The sequence below is a fragment of the Rhinolophus hipposideros genome (genome assembly GCF_964194185.1).
Source record: "Rhinolophus hipposideros genome assembly, chromosome: 19".
NCBI lineage: Eukaryota > Metazoa > Chordata > Mammalia > Chiroptera > Rhinolophidae > Rhinolophus > Rhinolophus hipposideros.
Window position 1 is genome coordinate 476,868 of NC_138065.1, and position 18,873 is coordinate 495,740.

The following is an 18,873-nucleotide window of genomic DNA, read 5'->3' on the forward strand; positions in this document are numbered from 1 at the left end:
TGCTATGGACCGAGTCCTACCTGCTCACCTTTTCATACAGTGTTTGTGTTTGGTATATAACATAGTCTCAAGTACTAGTCTTGGTTTCAGTCAGTGCTTACCAAGAAAAGACTATTAAAAAAAAAAAAAAAAGCCAAGTGATTTTTAAAAATGGAAATAGTTAAATATAGAGAGAGGATATCTTTAAAGATGATTATTTTATCTTGGACTCATGAGAAAATTCTCAAATCATCATGGAATCTAGGCCAGAATGACTAGATTTATGGAAATAGGGGTATTTATTAGAGGAAACAAAACACCCAAATGCTTTTCTTGTTCATTGAACAAAGAGGTGTAATTTCAGTTTCTGATTATTTGGATAATTTTTTGCTCAATTATTCAGTATTTACTGAATTCGACGAGCTCTGTCGTGTTGCAGACTAAAAAAGATGGAGTAGAAAAGTCAGTCATGCTTGCTGTTGAATTTTTGAACCCCACAGGTGGACATATTTGGCCAATTAATTTAGGTTGTGACACCCTACTTCATATTTTGTTAGAAAGAGCCCACAGAAAAATAGGAAAATCCAGAAAGCGATTTACATGAGAATTCATTCTAATCCTCTCTGTCCCTACTTACAATATTAAAAATAAAGTCAAATCAAATTTGTATTTTAAGTCATTTTGAAATACAGGAAATACGCTAAAAATTCTATGCTGACCATTGGAGGGAAAAAAACTTATGGGTAAGGTGTCTGTCATTAAATAATTTACAACTTTGAGGCGAGCCGATTCCAAACAGTTGGTCTTGTGGGGTTCTTCACTTCACAGCTGAGAAGTCGATGCAGAGCTGCCCTTTTCTCTTGCTTCATGATTTGCTTTTTCTTCTTTAGATAGGTTAGTTTGTCTCCAATGCCCATTCTACGTCTGAAAAATAGATTTTGCTACTTTAAAAAGAGACTGGTGACTGGTTAGAACTGACTATCTGGAAAACGGATGAATCAGCCTCGCCCACCATCCTTCCCAAAATATTCGAATCACGGAAACACCGAAATCAAACTAAGATGCCACAATGGTCAGTCAAATACTCTGAAAAAATAATCCACCTTCTCTAAAATAGCTGCCCGTCGTGTGTGCAGAGTTGTCTCCCCCATGCCAAGCCGCGGTGCTCAGTGCAAACAACCTGCAGAAAATGTGTGCTATTGAGCTGGCGAAAAAAACCGATTTTCCCTTTATATTTAAATAAAACTGAGTTTGTTTACACCAAGTTGCAAAGAAAAGACTGTGCGGAATTATTACGTGGAGGAAAGATTTGCAAAGGAAACAGAGAGAAATGGTATTTTTAAGGAAAATCTGAAAGTTGTCTCAGTTTGTCTGAACTTTTAGAGAGACTTGGGGGAGTCCGGGAAGTTTCAGGGGGCCGGCTTTGAAAGCAGGTAAAGCAAAGAAGGCAGGTCTGGAGCCTGAAGACTCACGGATCCGTTTTCCCCAAAGCCCTAATTATTTCGTGCCCAGATTTCTTATATTTTTCTTCTTTTTAAAGGGCAAGAAACACAGCCACCCGGCAGAGCAGAGGAGCCTTTTGGGCCGCGCGGCGCACGGAGCTCGCAGCCAATCACCACTCAGCGACTCGCTATATAAACCCCCGCCGCCCGCGCCGCGCCACGCAGCTCTGACAGTTCAAGTCCCTTTTTGTCTTTCCTGGCGAAACAGAAAAATGTCGGAGACTGCTCCCGTTGCTCCTGCTACTCCTGCACCTGCGGAGAAAACACCTGCTAAGAAGAAGGCGAAGAGAACCGGCGCCGCTGCCGCCAAGCGCAAGGCGTCCGGCCCCCCGGTGTCCGAGCTCATCACCAAGGCCGTGGGCGCCTCCAAGGAGCGCAGCGGCGTGTCGCTGGCCGCGCTCAAGAAGGCGCTGGCGGCCGCCGGCTACGACGTGGACAAGAACAACAGCCGCATCAAGCTGGGTCTCAAGACCCTGGTGAGCAAGGGCACCCTGGTGCAGACCAAGGGCACCGGCGCCTCGGGCTCCTTCAAGCTCAACAAGAAGGCGGCCTCCGGGGAGGCCAAGCCCAAACCCAAGAGGGCGGGCGCCGCCAAGCCCAAGAAGGCTGCTGGGGCGGCCAAGAAGCCCAAGAAGGCCGCGGGCTCGGCGACCCCCAAGAAGAGCGCCAAGAAGACCCCGAAGAAGGCGAAGAAGCCGGCGGCGGCGGCGGGGGCCAAGAAAGTGGCCAAGAGCCCGAAGAAAGTCAAGGCCGCCAAGCCCAAGAAGGCGGCTAAGAGTCCGGCCAAGGCCAAAGCCCCGAAGCCCAAAGCGGCCAAACCGAAGGCTGCAAAAGGGAAGAAGTCGGCGCCTAAGAAGAAGTAAGGTCGGAGCGGCATGTCCTGCTTTGAAATCTCAAAGGCTCTTTTCAGAGCCACCCACTAGTTTCAGGAAAGAGCTGAGCATTTTGGGATTTGATGTGTTTGCAGCTCCGTGTGGGGTGAGGTGGGATGCAGAGGGGCGTGCACGATATGTGTTCAGGAATCCTAGTTGGCTTTGGTACCAGTCCCAGGAAAGTTGGGTGGCTCTTGAGAATTTCGGCATCCGGGAGCAGGGGTAGTGGTTTAAAATCTTCACTTGTCCTTGGCCTTGTGGTGGCTTTCAGTCTTTGGCAGCAGCGCCGCCCTGCGTGATGGTGACCTTGCCCAGTAGCTTGTTAAGTTAGTCGTTGCGGATGGCCAGCTGCAGGTACCGCGGGATGATGCGCATCTTGTCGTGGAGCAGCCTGTGCACGCGGGGAACTGTAGGCCGGCCCGCGACAAGTGTGTCTTGGATGTGGCGCACGCCTTGCCGCCTTGCTTCCGGCGTCAGATATACTAGAAGGGAAAGGTGCAATTCTCTTTAACCAATGTCAGGAAAGGGTTATTACCCTCTCATGTTTCTTAAATTTCCCTTTTTATTGGTTTGCAGAGGTTGCTGAGCTAATCAGAACGTTCCTCTGGATACACGTGCATGGGTCCTGAGAAAGTACCAATTAGAGGTTGAGGTATTAAATCTTGTATATACTGTCACGTAGTTGAGAAGCTTGCAATTTTTTTTCCTCGAGATCAATGGATTTCTCTTGGATTATTCACGCTATTATTCTGAGGTTATGCTGCCACCTTGAGGCTAAGGGAAACTGAAGGTGTAAAGCTCCCTTCCGGCTCTTTGTAACTGGTTTTTTTGGCCGGGTTGTTGAGAGACCCAGGGAAACGTGTGTGGCTGTCCAATATCTGCTGAACAGGCAAGACAGCGAGGGTGGAATGAAACAAAGAAAACGTTTGGGAAGGCAGCGTGGTTGGTTAGACAGCTCCTGGAGTTGGGATTACCAGGGCAAAAAAGTGGACTCTAGGAGGATGGTTTCCCCCACATGTCTGACTCCACTGAGTCCCAGACTGAGGTGTTATTTCAAGGAAGCCCGCTTAATTTTTACTTGACAAAAACTTGAGTTCTAGAGACCATTGTGGGATGTAAACCTGGACAGGGAAAATTCCCCCCCCCCCCCACAAACTAAATACAATTTAGCATTTCTTTCAATTAGGCAGCTAATCACATGGATCTTGCAGCACCTGACTTTTAACAAGCCCAATCAGTTTTTCTATCACCTTGCAGTTCCTGGGATTATCTTCAAATTTTACACTCATTCTGAGTCTTTGAAACTGATATTAATTATTCCACCTGCTGATCCTTGTTATTTGGTGTGTTACTAATGAAACACATTATTATACATACTTACACTTTGGTATATTTTAATGTTGCTAACTTTCTTATCCTGTATGCTTTGAATATTTAAAAACATTGTTTTGAAAAGGTATTTTCAGGTCTCCCCAGGCTATCCATAGAGCCCACAAGACATGTCCAGGGAGCACTGAATGCTCTGGGTGTAATGCCTCTCACCTTATTCTTTGTTTACAGCACCCCACATTGGATAATCATTTCATAAATTTTACTATTTGATCGTAAAAAAAAAAAAAAAGATTTTGTCTGTAGCCATTATCTCCAGCTCTTTTAAGCAGAAATTCAATTTTTTCCCAATTATAGCTGCTTCACATTATTTTTTTATCCTTTTATGAATGTGGCTTAGTTGAGAAGAAAGATCTGGTAGATGGGGGAATGAGACATAGTTTACTCAAAAGAATCTTTGAAAATAAGAGATTGCATCGAGTAGGAAAGGTAAGAAGAGAGCTGTGAGGTCTTTACTACCCAGAATGAGAGATTTTTGGTGAAGAGTGACGAGGAATAAGGGAACTATGTGGGAATGTGACATTCAGTAAGAGGTGTCAAAATGGCTATATAATATCTGTAGTCCCTTACAGTTTATGAAGCACTTCTGTGACTTCCACATCATAAAGTACTTGCATTAGGTATAGTTAAAATGTTTGTTTTACAGTTAAGAAAAATGGCTTAGAATGACGTACTGATCAGAGTCACCTTACTGGTGATTGCCCAGAAAATTCCGAACAGGTTGATTAAGATTATGTTTTTGGGAGCGTTCGAAACTGCAATTAGATCAGGTATGAAATCTAGGTTTGCTATGTTTGGCTCTTAGCATGAGGGATGCCATTTTGGGCCTTGGCTTTACTATTGTGCATTTATGATGTACCAAGCACACTCTCCTAAGCACCATGGATTAACTCAACCAAGTACACATCAAAAAATTTGAGATTGCAAATATCCACTTTTAAAACTCAATTTCCTTTTAAGGTAGGGGCAGCAATATCTCCAAAATCAGGTGCCAATATTAATGAACCAACTCCCAACCAAATGGATGTGTCACAACTAGAACAGCCAAAAGATAGTAAATCAGGGGCCACCCGTTAGCTCAGTTGGTTAGAGTGCGGTGCTCTTAACAAGGTTGCTGGTTCAATCCCCACATGGGCCACTGTGAGCTGAGCCCTCCACAACTTGATTGAAACAACTATTTGACTTGGAGCTAGTGGGTCCTGGAAAAATACAAATAAATAAAACTTTAAAAAAATAGCAAAACAACGCTGTTAATATGACAAAAGTCCCATTGATTTACTAAGCAAGCCAATAGAATCCTAAGCGATGCAAAGTAGCAAATGCTAAAGAATTGTTACAGCTTTTTTTTTTTTTTTTACCCCATGTACCTTGTAAATTGGAAATAGAGTCATTTGAACCCAGTTTCTGTAATGGTGATATCCTACACAATTATACTTATTCAGTTCTCACCAGTTTTCACATGCTCTCATTTAGGCATCTGTGTGTAAGTGAGGAGGGTCCTGTCAGCCTTTTCCCGTGAGTAGATTCTTGGAACCACGACTGCAGAGCTGGAACAAAACTGTTCCATCATCACCTAGGAACTCCTTGTGTTACTCCTTCATGCTCACAGGTGCCCACCTTTCTCTCCTGTCCTGGGTCAATCACTAACCTGTTATCCATCTCTGGTTTCCTCATTTTGAGAATGCTACATACATGGAATAGTACAACATGTAACCTTTGAGATTGGCCTTGTCTCTATGCATGCCCTTGAGATCTAGTGGGCGCCTTACATGTATCAATAGCTTCCTTTTTTATAGCCAGTAGGATTCACTTGTATGGATGTATAGGAGTTTGCGTGACCACGTGTCAGTGGAACTGCTAAGCTATTGCCACTTCAGGGCTATTACAAATACAGCCGTTAAGAATTTTCAGGTACAGGAGTTATTTTTTCCTTCTTCCACCCCTCCCCCCCCACTTTAGTTCCATTTTGTGTTCCCTGCCTTCCACTTATACTGATAATATTTGGCAAAGATGTATTAAGTGCTGCTAGGAGGACTGGGAGCCTAAAGATCCTGTCAATCAACAATCACGTGGGAGTCAAATTGTGGTGTTATTAATTACTTGCTAGTCTCCTTCAAGGTGCAAAAATATTACACTGAGCTTTCAGGTGTTTCTGCAAGTAGTTCTTGGGTTCCATAACGGAAGACCGGATGACTTGCTCCAGGCAGCCTGCAGCTGTTGAATAAATTGCTGGGAAAGACAGGTTGTGTGGGTCCTGCCAGGACTTGGGTGTTCCCTGAAGTGCAGACCTATTGACTTCGTCCCTGAAGGGCCTCCAGTGTTTAGGGACCATAGGATGGGGACTCCCTTAGGGGCTGTGAGCCAAAGTGACAGAACCCAGATCCTGGGTTGACCAAGGGCGGTTCAGGCCCCCTTCCTTTGTTGGAGAAAGTGGAGGGCTTGTCTCGATGGTTCCTGAGTGGCTCCAGAAAACAAGTGATTATTGTATTCGCTTTACCTGTGCAGAGTCCCAGTCCTGCCTTAGTGACCAGATCAGTCTGTGACACAGGGAGCACACATATTTTACAGTGAGTGTGCACTTCTTTGCTTTCACAAACTGAATTCCTGGCCTTAGTTAAATTTCAGCCCTTGGCGCACAGCTCTTTCAACTGAATGAGTAGGTGCCCCTGAAGAGCCGTTGGGTTTGGTTTAGGTTACCTCTCGGAAATAAAGGCGGCTTACGCACGCTCCCCGTGGATGCTGAGGGCGAGCTGGATGTCCTTGGGCATGATGGTGGCGCGCTTGGCGTGGATGGCGCACAGGTTGGTGTCCTCGAACAGCCCCACCAGGTACGCCTCGCACGCCTCCTGCAGCGCCATCACGGCCGAGCTCTGGAAGCGCAGGTCCGTCTTGAAGTCCTGCGCGATCTCGCGCACCAGCCGCTGGAAGGGCAGCTTGCGGATCAGCAGCTCCGTGGACTTCTGGTAGCGCCGGATCTCGCGCAGCGCCACCGTGCCCGGCCGGTAGCGGTGGGGCTTCTTGACGCCGCCGGTGGCCGGCGCGCTCTTGCGGGCCGCCTTGGTGGCCAGCTGCTTGCGCGGGGCCTTCCCACCGGTGGACTTGCGCGCCGTCTGCTTCGTGCGAGCCATGAGGTAACACTGGAAAGTAACCTAGCTGAAGAGAACTGGGATGGTTTCTGACCTTATGCATTCGAGCGCATCAGCCTGGTTCATGAGTCCCACGCTGTGATCTAACCTGGTTTTGTTTACCTTCGGAGGAATGATTAGATTTCCATTAAACACTGATTAAAATCAAACATTTTCTTTCTTTCGCATTTATACTCCACTTTGAGTCCATAAAAGCAAGGTTTCATTTAGTGTTATTTTTAGTGTACTTCACCTGCTGTTTTTTGAAATGACAACCCACGGATTATTGTTGAATGCTATTATCAGTGAAATTTAAAAAGCCCGCCCTGGTGTGTGATTGGTCAGCTATCCCTCCTTTGTTCTGTATGTTATTCATACATTAGTTTCTGACAAGTTTACTTGAATGGACACCATCATTATGTATTTGTGTATATGCATGGTGCACTCAGAAAATAATTTCAACATTTCAACACGTTGAAACAAACAATGCTACTGATTCCTACCATGTCATGTACATAGCCAAGTCCTAACTTACCTCCTGACAGAATTCCAATTGTCTTAACAGCCATTCCTTTCGTAGGTTTAGAAACGTTTATCTTGTTTCGGTAAAAGGGGACGCCAGAAATCTCGTTTCAAAACTTAAAAGAGTTTATAAGGCATCAAATGTGACCAATTGCTTCAAGTAAAGCAACCTCTTTGTGTAAAGTATATAAAGCCTTAGCAACCAATTGCTAACAGAATATAAGCGAACTGCACAATATGATTTGAACACATCTAAAAGTATTTCAACCCTTTCCAGAAAAAGATGACAGAAACAAGTCATTTTCCCAAATGGGACTGCTAATTGCCTCACTTTGAACTCTCAAGGCCAGCTGTGCTAATCTCCATTATCTGTCACACAAAGTATCTCTATCCGTTTCAATGGGTTGTGAACTTTTGTTGTTAGTTTTTAAAGTCTAGCTTTTCCCCTGTGTCAAACCACTGACATCTACCGACCAACAGCGGGAAAGATCACTTGCAGTTATCAACCTATGTTAAGGAACACGCGAGCCCTTTTAGTGATAAGGTGGGTGGCTCTGAAAAGAGCCTTTGGTTTGGACTGGCCAGACTGGAGGTGCCGCAAAGGGCACTTCTACTTGCCCTTAGCCTTGTGGTGGCTCTCGGTCTTCTTGGGCAGCAGCACGGCCTGGATGTTGGGCAGGACGCCGCCCTGCGCGATGGTGACCTTGCCCAGCAGCTTGTTGAGCTCCTCGTCGTTGCGGATGGCCAGCTGCAGGTGGCGCGGGATGATGCGCGTCTTCTTGTTGTCGCGGGCCGCGTTGCCCGCCAGCTCCAGGATCTCGGCCGTCAGGTACTCCAGCACGGCCGCCAGGTACACGGGCGCGCCGGCCCCGACCCGCTCGGCGTAGTTGCCCTTGCGGAGCAGCCGGTGCACGCGGCCCACGGGGAACTGCAGGCCGGCCCGCGACGAGCGCGTCTTGGCCTTGGCGCGCGCCTTGCCGCCTTGTTTTCCGCGTCCAGACATCCTAAGTATTAAGACTGGAAACACAGGTACAGGGAAAAGCAGTAAAACAAGTGTACTGCAGGGAGCAACATGACGGTAGTTATAGTGCGGGATGGATTTGTAAATCGAGATACGGGATTGGTTCTAATGCCATTCCTTTACACAGACAACCAATAAGAAAGGAGAGGTGGTGCAAAAAAAATTTCTATGTTGTCGTCACTAACACATTGTCAAATCAGAGCTGAATGGTCTTGAGCACCTTATTTGCATAGAGCGAGTATAAAGGAAGACATTCCAGACCTAGGCGGACATTTTAGAACCCGTTGTTTGGCTTCAGTAATTTCTTTTCTTGTTGCCATGCCGGAACCAGCCAAGTCCGCGCCCGCCCCGAAGAAGGGCTCCAAGAAGGCGGTGACCAAGGCGCAGAAGAAGGACGGCAAGAAGCGCAAGCGCAGCCGCAAGGAGAGCTACTCGGTGTACGTGTACAAGGTGCTGAAGCAGGTGCACCCGGACACGGGCATCTCGTCCAAGGCCATGGGCATCATGAACTCGTTCGTCAACGACATCTTCGAGCGCATCGCGGGCGAGGCGTCGCGCCTGGCGCATTACAACAAGCGCTCGACCATCACGTCCCGGGAGATCCAGACGGCCGTGCGCCTGCTGCTGCCCGGGGAGCTGGCCAAGCACGCCGTGTCCGAGGGCACCAAGGCCGTCACCAAGTACACCAGCTCCAAGTGAGGGCTTATACGGCAGCACTTAACACAAAGGCTCTTTTCAGAGCCACCCACGTTTTCAGCATTAGAGTTGTGCATGGTAAACAGTGACTATTTGCCTTGATTAACTTGTGATCGTTCTACATAGTGTCCCCTGCCTTAAAAGTTGCAGTGTAGTTTGAAAGCAAGACCTGCATTTAGCTCTGGGATGGTGGTGGGTGGGGAGTTGCTCGCTGCTAATGGTTGCTTGGATAACAGGCTCGCCAAAGTCCTGCACGCAAGTAAATTGGTTAGAGGTGGCGAAATTCCCTCTGCACCTGATGATACTGGCAGTCCAGGAAAGAAACACCCTTGTATTTGATGGAACTTATGTTAATTTATTTCTAACCTGGTTGTAAAAGTCACAAAGTTTCATGTCGTTGTTGCAACACCATATGATAGTCCTGCTACATGTAGACATACAATGACAATGTCTATTTGATTCCAAACCTAGTTAAAGCTGTGAAACTGCCATGAATGAAATACCATGTGGGGTAAAGTGTATGAAAGGACACACTATCATTTTAGGATTTTAGTGTACGTAGGGAAAAAGTAATAGTAGTCTACATATTCTTGCGTATTTTGTTTCATGAAAAATAATAACCTCCCCAGTCCCTACACACCACATACATGAGCACACCACACACACCAGAGTGCATAGAAAGAATATAGAAACATTCAAAGAAAGCACAAAGAACAAGACGAATACGCAAAATGTTAAAAAAATAAACTGAAAATACCAGCTAGCTAGCTGTACTATATAAGAATAATTAAACAGTCAAGTTTTGCTTTCTGTAGTCCCAGAAGTGAATACCTAAGAAAGGTCTGTATGGGCTTCAGGGGTGTTCATGAATTTCCTGATTGTTTTAAATCCTGTCTTTATGTTCCTCCCCCCTCCCAGAACAGAAAGTTCTCTAGGTAGCTTTCTATCAAATTCTAAATATACTGTCACCTACTATGCGAGGCTGAACAATGCCACCACAATAAGTCTTCCTCTCAATCTCTGGAATTGTGGGCATCTGAGGTTACCCTACAAAGGACTGTTAAATTGAGGATGAAATTAAGGTTGGTAATCACCTGACTTTAAGAGAAATGACCCTAGATTAGCCAAGGGAACCCAATGTAATTTCTGGGGTCCTCAACGGAAGAGTGAGAATACAGAACCAGAGATGGCAGCATGGGAAGGATTTGGCCTAATACTGTCAGCTTTGAAAACAGGGAAGGAGCTAAGAAAGGAGGACAGCCTCTAGGAGCGGGGGGGAAAAAGCAAGGAAACAGATTCTGTTTTAGAGGCGCCAGAGAGGAATGCAGCCTGTGACATCTTGATTTTAGTTCAGTGACATGTGTTTGATTCCCGATCTACACAACCATCATGTTTTAAAGGTGTCTTTTTTTAAGCTATTAAATTCATGATAATTCATCAGGCCATCAATAGGAAATAAATGCACTTACAGAAGTTTAAGGATCATTGAATAATGTATTCAATGATGGTATTTAAGATTATAACTATTTAAATTTAAATGTGTAAATATCAAAATTATAGATGCATGTAAATTCTTCCTAAATATTTCAGGTTTGTGTAATTTTGGAATTGCTCTCATTTTAACAGCAGCAAGTCACATTTCCTTTTTGCTAGTGTCTATGGTCTGATTTTAAGAGCAGAAAGTCCGCTTTCGTGTAGAAGGACTTCCTCCACCTCCTGCAGTATTGTTATTAATTCTGATAATAGTACTAGCCTTCATTATAGATAAAGTATAGGAGTAATGATAAAATGTACCTCGTAATGTCTACAAATAACTCCATGAATAGTAAATACCTCTAAATATTTATAAGTATTGCTTTGTTTGCATAAGTGTCAATAAAGTTGATTTTGGTAATATTTTCATTTTATAAGGAACAGGGTGTGAGAACCAAAGCTCATTTACCTGGCAGAAGTCAAATTCCAGCCAATGTCTTCTGATGCTATGCTCTTTCAAAGATGTGTAGATAGAATTCAAAACATTTCCATAGAAATGTATTGACTCCTCAACACTTTAGGAAGTTATTTTACATAGATTTTCTACTCTGCCCAGCACTAGGCTACGCGTCTTTTCTCAGTGTATTCCTTTTCATCTTTCACGTGTCCACAAATCAGCCAAAAAAAGGCTGCTTGGTCAGGCGAGGACATGAAGCCTCATAGGCCACAGGCTTGCAAGCTCCACGAATTTCCCTCACTTCTGTTTCCTGGAATAAAAGCTTTACCTACCTACCTGTGGGAACAGAGGGTGATGACCCCTTCTGAGACTGCATTTCCTGAAAGCAAGGAAAGTGTCTTAGGTGATTTTCAAACTTCTGATGCTGAGGAGTGCAAGAAGCAAATATCTTAAACAGGTAAAGTAGAAACAGCACTTTAAATCAAGGGAGGCTGGGTGCCGTGGCCTCAGTGTCTACCCAGGAAAACCAAAAGGTACTGGTTGTTTTTACAGAGATAATTGAATAAATGTTCCGCTGGTTCTGGGTTAGTGGAAAGCAAAAGCAGAGGTGGTGTTGGGAGATGAAGGTGGCAGGAGCCACACACAGGGTTCAGAGCACAAAGAAAAAAGAAGTTAGTTATTACAGTTTAGAAATTTAAAGGTGGGCCAGGTGGAGAAAAGGCTCAGAACTGGGTTGGGGTGGTTATAAAAGTGATTGTAGAAGTGTAGAATCCAGACGAAAAAAAGTCAAAGCTGGACATTGAAACCAAGAACAAGACCATAGTTGAAACGTAGAGAAGTAGGGTTCCCTCCTAACCTCCCTAGCTTTCCTTAGTCATGACAGGAAATAGTGTGGTGTACAGGACCCCAGCTCACTTACCAGAGAAAACACCAAAGGCCGAAGAGCAGGGACTTGGAGCAGGGACACAGGGCCAGCTTCAGAGCCCAGGGGCCTGCTGATACATTTCGTCCTTGAATGCACAATGCTTCAGCAAACTCGGGTATCAACTATGCTTGAAGGCACAGAAATCATTAAAACTCGATGAGAATGTAAATGGCTCTGAAAAGATCCTATGAATTAGGTGTCGAGAACCCTGCGATAAAACGCTCTACCAGGACTCCAATGCCCCACGCCAAGGGCTAGTAAATGGGGGGTGGGGAGTGAAAGCCAGATGCAAACCGTAGACCGTGGGCGGAGACCCGACGCGTCGCCAAGAGGAAGTTCCGCTTCTGGAGCGCGAATTTCAAATGTTGTGGCGACTGAGAAGCACCGGGGTCATGCTTTAGGTTAAGAGACTGGACAATCGCAGCCGTTTTACGAGCTTCATGAAGCGCCCGCACTGCCCCACAACCGGTGATTTTCAAAAAGGTGACCAGGATCTCCAGGAGTTGGAGAGTCAGCCAGGGGTTTCAGCCAACGTTCTGCATTGCTGGGAACCCGGTACTGGGCACCTGAGTGTGACGATCTCGGGCCCTGGGGCTGAGGCCCGGGAACCTGGCAGGGCTTATCCTTAGTGTGACCATCATAGCTTACTAAATGCAGTCCCCAAGAAAGGACAGGGCAGTGCAATGCTCTGTTGTGAAGACGTGAGTGGCTCTGAAAAGAGCCTTTGGATTCAAGAGTGCTGCCCAGGCACTCACTTGGAGCTGGTGTACTTGGTGACGGCCTTGGTGCCCTCGGACACGGCGTGCTTGGCCAGCTCCCCGGGCAGCAGCAGGCGCACGGCCGTCTGGATCTCCCGGGACGTGATGGTCGAGCGCTTGTTGTAATGCGCCAGGCGCGACGCCTCGCCCGCGATGCGCTCGAAGATGTCGTTGACGAACGAGTTCATGATGCCCATGGCCTTGGACGAGATGCCCGTGTCCGGGTGCACCTGCTTCAGCACCTTGTACACGTACACCGAGTAGCTCTCCTTGCGGCTGCGCTTGCGCTTCTTGCCGTCCTTCTTCTGCGCCTTGGTCACCGCCTTCTTGGAGCCCTTCTTCGGGGCGGGCGCGGACTTGGCCGGCTCGGGCATGGTGGGGACGACTCCTAAAAAGGCTGAAAACCAGCAAGAGAAATCTATGAATCGAACTCGCCGAGTTCCCTTTATATAGAACGTCGCATGCAAATAAGGACATAAATTAATGCCCTGTGTCTGATTGGTGGTTATTCAGAGTAACGTCAAAAAAGAGCTCTTCCCAATCAGAACGCAGGGATCCCCAATTTGCATTATTCCTAGCAAAGCTGAAGCTGCAATTTCAGCCAATGACCCAGGCTCCTTTTCGAGCCTAGTAAAGGTTTATAAATAAGGGCCAACCATTAATTTAGATCACTTTCAGTTAACTTCCTACACTGAGAATGTCAGGACGCGGGAAACAAGGCGGCAAGGCGCGCGCCAAGGCCAAGACGCGCTCGTCGCGGGCCGGCCTGCAGTTCCCCGTGGGCCGCGTGCACCGGCTGCTCCGCAAGGGCAACTACGCCGAGCGGGTCGGGGCCGGCGCGCCCGTGTACCTGGCGGCCGTGCTGGAGTACCTGACGGCCGAGATCCTGGAGCTGGCGGGCAACGCGGCCCGCGACAACAAGAAGACGCGCATCATCCCGCGCCACCTGCAGCTGGCCATCCGCAACGACGAGGAGCTCAACAAGCTGCTGGGCAAGGTCACCATCGCGCAGGGCGGCGTCCTGCCCAACATCCAGGCCGTGCTGCTGCCCAAGAAGACCGAGAGCCACCACAAGGCTAAGGGCAAGTAGAAGTGCCCTTTGCGGCACCTCCAGTCTGGCCAGTCCAAACCAAAGGCTCTTTTCAGAGCCACCCACCTTATCACTAAAAGGGCTTGCGTGTTACTTTACTGCTGTTGGTCGTTAGATGTCAGTAGTGAAACACTACAGAAACGTGAAACTAATTAGTCTTGTGAAATTTGTTATTTGCATCAGGTAATTCAAACGTATACAGCGGTACTTTTGTTTTACAAGTAATGAAGGCCATCAGTGCAGCCAGCCCTCAGGGTTTAACTGAAAACAAATGGAAAGAGGTGCTTTGCCAAAGGTGACTATTCACATGCGAATGTAGTTAGTAACCTACTAGCAATAAAGCCGCCTTCCAATGTCTTCGCAAAGCACATGTTTTGGTCTGCAATTCGCGCATCGCTACCTCTGCAGGGTCCTCATCACTTGTAAACAGGAATGCGATACTACCTGCCCTGGAGTCCTGTCATTTAGGCCGAGCTTAACACGGGCTTCAGAGGGACTTGAGAAAGGCTTGCACATAGGAATGTTTTGTCACGTATGTCAGGATTTTTTTCTTAACCCCATTTCGCACACACCGCAGTGGCAATTGAAACGTGTGGATGGAGTGCTTTTATGTGAGGGTGCTATAGTGAGTGGAAAGTATGTGTTCATAAAGTTCTAATATCAAATGTGAAGTTCAGAGTTAATGGTCTTGGTTTACTTAGTGTACATAAACATTTAAAGATTCGCTAAATTTAAATAAAAACATATTTGAATGAAGCTGAAAAAAATCGCCAGTTTCAGCTAGCGCGCGCCTTTTCAAAAATCAACAAAAAGCCAATTTCAGGTGATAGAAATTTACAAGATATATCGTCGTAATATGTATTAAATTCTTCACCGAAAAGTTAAAACTAAAGAAAATACGAATACAGTAGAGGCGAGAAAAGGCTGAAAACATCAGAAGTTGCAAGGATGGGTGACAGGAAGATGTTAATTTTCGGTCTGAACACGTCAGCGGCTCATGTGATTAAGATGGGGACGCCATTTCCAATACCGTCCTCGCGAACCGTGATGGACAGATGGCCGGCCCAATCATAGCAGGACTCTGGTTATATAAACTGTTGCAGGCTCCTGCTTTCAGCATTAGCTAGCAGGTCTTCAGAGGTTGATATGGCTCGTACAAAGCAGACTGCGCGCAAGTCCACCGGCGGGAAGGCCCCGCGCAAGCAGCTGGCCACCAAGGCGGCCCGCAAGAGCGCGCCGGCCACCGGCGGCGTCAAGAAGCCCCACCGCTACCGGCCGGGCACGGTGGCGCTGCGCGAGATCCGGCGCTACCAGAAGTCCACGGAGCTGCTGATCCGCAAGCTGCCCTTCCAGCGGCTGGTGCGCGAGATCGCGCAGGACTTCAAGACGGACCTGCGCTTCCAGAGCTCGGCCGTGATGGCGCTGCAGGAGGCGTGCGAGGCGTACCTGGTGGGGCTGTTCGAGGACACCAACCTGTGCGCCATCCACGCCAAGCGCGTCACCATCATGCCCAAGGACATCCAGCTGGCGCGCCGCATCCGTGGTGAGCGGGCATAAATTACTCCTACTGCCGAGCGGTAACCTAAAACCAACCCAAAGGCTCTTTTCAGAGCCACCTACGCTTTCAATCGGAAGAGCTGTTTGTGAATTGTCAGTAACTGCAGAAATAGTTAATATTGGTTGACAGTTGACTTTTTGTTTGCTTGTCGTTGGCTTTCCAGTTCCTTTTCTGTGTAATCTCGAATCCTTCCTTCCGTGACAGGCACGTCTCCGGTGTCCCTTTGGCACCGTGTGTTGTCACTGTTTCAGAGCTCGGCACTCGTGTGCCTGGGCCTGGCGTGTTGACCTTGGGAGTTCACAGCAGGAATTTCGAACTTGTTACACAGTAAGTAACCTAAGCTCACTGCAGAATGTATCGCTAAGGCAGGACTGGAACTGCACAAGAAAGCGAATACAACAATCCTTTGTTTGCTGGAGTCCCTCAGGAGCTGAGACTAGCCCTCTTTCTTCAACAAAGGCCGTGCCTGAACCTCCCTTGGTCAACGCAGTATCGGGTTTGGTACTTTGGCTGACATCACTTAAGGGAGTCCCCATCCTGGGGTCAGTAAACATTGGAGGCCCTTCATGAACGAAGTCAATAAATAGGTTCGCACTTCAGGAAACACCCAACGACCTGGCAGGAGCCACACAGCCTGGCTTACCCAGCAGTTTATAACGAAAGTGAGATTCACGAACACCTGGACAGCTCAGTGCAGTCTTTCCCACCTTGTAGCCAATTTGCAGGTGATAATAGCACCAGTGTGATTCCCACGTAACCGGTCCTTAGATGCCTACTCCTGGTAATAGTGCTCCTGGTAAGGGGTTCTGTATTTTTGTCAAAGTGTCAAGTTTAAGGAAGGCCGGGATCAAAATGAAACAAAACTCGCAGTCGGGGGGGTGAATCGTACCCGGCAATAAAAAGGGAGGCAATCCACACATGTAGGTCGCGGAGTGCCCACCTTAACCCCAAAGGCCGTTTCCAGCACCAACCACCCTTTCTGTGGATTGCTACACTGCGGCCTCTAGTCAAAATTAAAAGTATAAAGATTCCCTCCTCCGTTCCCCCACTCCATCAAAAAGGGTCTTAAAAGCTCTTTATCAGATTCATTGGGTGGCTCTGAAAAGAGCCTTTGTGTTCTTAGACCGCCTCAATCCTCACTTCTTTTTGGGGGCCGCCTTCTTTGGTTTCCCAGCTTTAAGCTTAGCCGCCTTGGGCTTCGGGGCTTTGGCCTTGGCCGGGCTCTTAGCCGCCTTCTTGGGCTTGGCGGCCTTGACCTTCTTCGGGCTCTTGGCCACTTTCTTGGCCCCCGCAGCCGCCGCCGGCTTCTTCGCCTTCTTCGGGGTCTTCTTGGCGCTCTTCTTGGGGGTCGCCGAGCCCGCGGCCTTCTTGGGCTTCTTGGCCGCCCCAGCAGCCTTCTTGGGCTTGGCGGCGCCCGCCCTCTTGGGTTTGGGCTTGGCCTCCCCGGAGGCCGCCTTCTTGTTGAGCTTGAAGGAGCCCGAGGCGCCGGTGCCCTTGGTCTGCACCAGGGTGCCCTTGCTCACCAGGGTCTTGAGACCCAGCTTGATGCGGCTGTTGTTCTTGTCCACGTCGTAGCCGGCGGCCGCCAGCGCCTTCTTGAGCGCGGCCAGCGACACGCCGCTGCGCTCCTTGGAGGCGCCCACGGCCTTGGTGATGAGCTCGGACACCGGGGGGCCGGACGCCTTGCGCTTCGCGGCCCCGGCGGACTTGCGGGCCTTCTTCTTCACCGGCGCCTTTTCTGCGGGAGGCGCAGGAGGCACAGCAGGTGCGGTTTCGGACATGGTCGTGGGTCTGAACTGACAGAGAAAAAAAATTAAGTCTGGGAGTTAAGTGGCATGGCTGGGGAGCGTGTCTATATAAACACACAGCGGTGCTGCACGCTGATTGGTTCCCAGCTCACTCTTCCGGCTTGACAGCTTCCCAGTGTCAGTTCTGTCCTGAATTGTGTTTGTTACAATTCAGGAAAGCCACAAAATTAAAATTTCCCTGGGAGGAATGACACCAATTATACTGTACAATATTCCGGGAGAGTTCAAGCTTTGAGAGCTGCACAACTTTTTCCTCCATTTATTATCACTTTGGTTCCAGCTTGTGTCAAAAGCCAGGGACACTGAGAGATTCAGAGGTGGGAGAGACAACTTGCTGATTTTCGTTTAAAATTTAAATACTTCCCTTTATGTCCTCAGGGGTTTGCTCTCTAGTAATGCTGGGGACATTCCTGGCTTCTCCCACAGCTCAGCGACTGATGTATTTTCATTGAGATTTACCCAGAAAATCTCTTTCATGTGAGGAGAAATAACACAGGCTCTTTCAGGATTTCTCTACAAGAAGGGTAGTAAGGGATGCTTGGAATAATAGCAATGTCTGAGAGAAAAGTCATGATTTTGTCTGAAAACGCTTGATGAGAGCTTGTTGTGGTGATGTGGAAGTTTAACTCTTTTTGGATTTCAATCATTCAACATTTCTTCAGGAAAAGGGGAAATGCAACAGTCAATAGTTCTCTTGACAGGGAAGCTTGGCCTGTGCTCAATCGCCGATGGCTGGGAACATCCAGGAAAAGGCATGAAAGACAATGGGACCCTTTTATGGGTAAAAAATAAAAAAGAAGTCTTCTACTTACATTGCTTCTTTAGGGGAGGGGCAAGTATTTAAATATTCACAAGCTTTTGGGGATAGCGGTCTGTCATGTTTGGGGGAGGCGAACTTGGGCAAAATATTTAAGTAGCATCAGTAAGGAATAAACACTGGCACAACACACACTCACACTGACATACAGAATTCCTTTAAGAAAGAGGGAAATTGAAAAAAAAAGCATATTTTATATTTAAAACTACCTTTCTTATTTACAGAACCATATAGGTTTATAGGAAACAGCTTGTGCTTTATGTTCAGTAAATGATTGATGCTAGAGTTAGCTGGGACAAGGGTCTCAAGATCTGTGCAATTCTCACTAAATGCTCTTCTTGCTAAATGTTAAAATATGGCATAATGTTGTGCAGATGCAACTAGTAAAGGGAGGAGCCTGACTGGAGCCCCAATGGATAAGTTTAGCGGACTGCCAAGAAGAAACCAACATATAATTAGCCAAATAGTGTGTATGAGGACCGGCTAAGCCTCCCGCTTCCCGGAGACTGAGCTGTGGATATGAATCTCCTGTGTCCTTTACTGCAAGTAAAACTACCTAACACAACCCGGTCTAGTTCTTGAATAGAAATCCTCAAGCAGTGAACCCCTTGAGTTCGGTTACATAGTAACTTGATTTCCTTCTTCACTCCTCAAACTATGTTCACTTTAACATATTACGTTAATTTTGGAGCATGCACAAGTTTGTGTTTCACTAGGACTATAAAAGGAACGTTGGTCCCATACAGAATAAAGCACAAGATGTGGGGATTTCATACTCCTTGATCCCATCAAAATCGACAAATGACTGATTACTTCATGCATGACATCCAACTTAGCCAAGAAAAAAATAGGAAAGACTAATAGAAATTAAAACCACAGTT

The 18,873-nt window shown here is 47.2% G+C and overlaps 8 protein-coding genes across 8 annotated transcripts in view; 4 read left to right on the forward strand and 4 right to left on the reverse strand.

Moving 5' to 3' along the window:
* LOC308510680 (histone H1.3-like) overlaps nucleotides 1–17,148 on the reverse strand; it is a gene marked incomplete at both ends in the record, with an annotated part of 269,863 nt that extends 252,715 nt beyond the window's left edge. The window contains one exon of the mRNA XM_081080390.1: nucleotides 16,549–17,148. Coding sequence (XP_080936516.1) covers nucleotides 16,549–17,148 — 600 coding nt within the window. The remainder of the gene's footprint in view (nucleotides 1–16,548) is intronic.
* LOC308510682 (histone H1.3-like) lies at nucleotides 1,647–3,959 on the forward strand. Its single transcript, XM_081080392.1, has 2 exons — nucleotides 1,647–2,340; nucleotides 2,930–3,959. The coding sequence occupies exons 1-2, from the start codon at nucleotides 1,694–1,696 to the stop codon at nucleotides 2,937–2,939; spliced, it is 657 nt and encodes a 218-aa protein (XP_080936518.1). The 5' UTR covers nucleotides 1,647–1,693; the 3' UTR covers nucleotides 2,940–3,959.
* On the reverse strand, nucleotides 3,805–7,465 carry LOC308510688 (histone H3.1-like). Its single transcript, XM_081080398.1, has one exon. It carries the CDS (start codon nucleotides 6,868–6,870, stop codon nucleotides 6,460–6,462), a length of 411 nt encoding a protein of 136 aa, XP_080936524.1. The 5' UTR covers nucleotides 6,871–7,465; the 3' UTR covers nucleotides 3,805–6,459.
* On the reverse strand, nucleotides 8,000–8,786 carry LOC308510699 (histone H2A type 1; the record flags this gene model as incomplete). Its single annotated transcript, XM_081080420.1, has 1 exon — nucleotides 8,000–8,786. Exon 1 carries the CDS (start codon nucleotides 8,390–8,392, stop codon nucleotides 8,000–8,002), a length of 393 nt encoding a protein of 130 aa, XP_080936546.1. The 5' UTR covers nucleotides 8,393–8,786.
* Nucleotides 8,354–11,012, forward strand: LOC308510709 (histone H2B type 1-C/E/F/G/I). Its single transcript, XM_081080432.1, has one exon. It carries the CDS (start codon nucleotides 8,729–8,731, stop codon nucleotides 9,107–9,109), a length of 381 nt encoding a protein of 126 aa, XP_080936558.1. The 5' UTR covers nucleotides 8,354–8,728; the 3' UTR covers nucleotides 9,110–11,012.
* LOC308510712 (histone H2B type 1-C/E/F/G/I) lies at nucleotides 12,713–13,093 on the reverse strand (the record flags this gene model as incomplete). Its single annotated transcript, XM_081080435.1, has 1 exon — nucleotides 12,713–13,093. The coding sequence occupies one exon, from the start codon at nucleotides 13,091–13,093 to the stop codon at nucleotides 12,713–12,715; it is 381 nt and encodes a 126-aa protein (XP_080936561.1).
* LOC308510702 (histone H2A type 1) lies at nucleotides 13,417–13,809 on the forward strand (the record flags this gene model as incomplete). The annotated part of the gene is made up of 1 exon (XM_081080423.1): nucleotides 13,417–13,809. One exon carries the CDS (start codon nucleotides 13,417–13,419, stop codon nucleotides 13,807–13,809), a length of 393 nt encoding a protein of 130 aa, XP_080936549.1.
* LOC308510694 (histone H3.1) lies at nucleotides 14,956–15,366 on the forward strand (the record flags this gene model as incomplete). Its single annotated transcript, XM_081080404.1, has 1 exon — nucleotides 14,956–15,366. The coding sequence occupies one exon, from the start codon at nucleotides 14,956–14,958 to the stop codon at nucleotides 15,364–15,366; it is 411 nt and encodes a 136-aa protein (XP_080936530.1).
* Nucleotides 17,149–18,873: the final 1,725 nt, after the last annotated feature.

Bases quoted from the DNA above. Each gene is read 5' to 3' on its own strand.
- LOC308510682 (XM_081080392.1), top strand. From the start codon at position 1,694: ATGTCGGAGACTGCTCCCGTTGCTCCTGCTACTCCTGCACCTGCGGAG.
- LOC308510688 (XM_081080398.1), bottom strand. From the start codon at position 6,870: ATGGCTCGCACGAAGCAGACGGCGCGCAAGTCCACCGGTGGGAAGGCC.
- LOC308510709 (XM_081080432.1), top strand. From the start codon at position 8,729: ATGCCGGAACCAGCCAAGTCCGCGCCCGCCCCGAAGAAGGGCTCCAAG.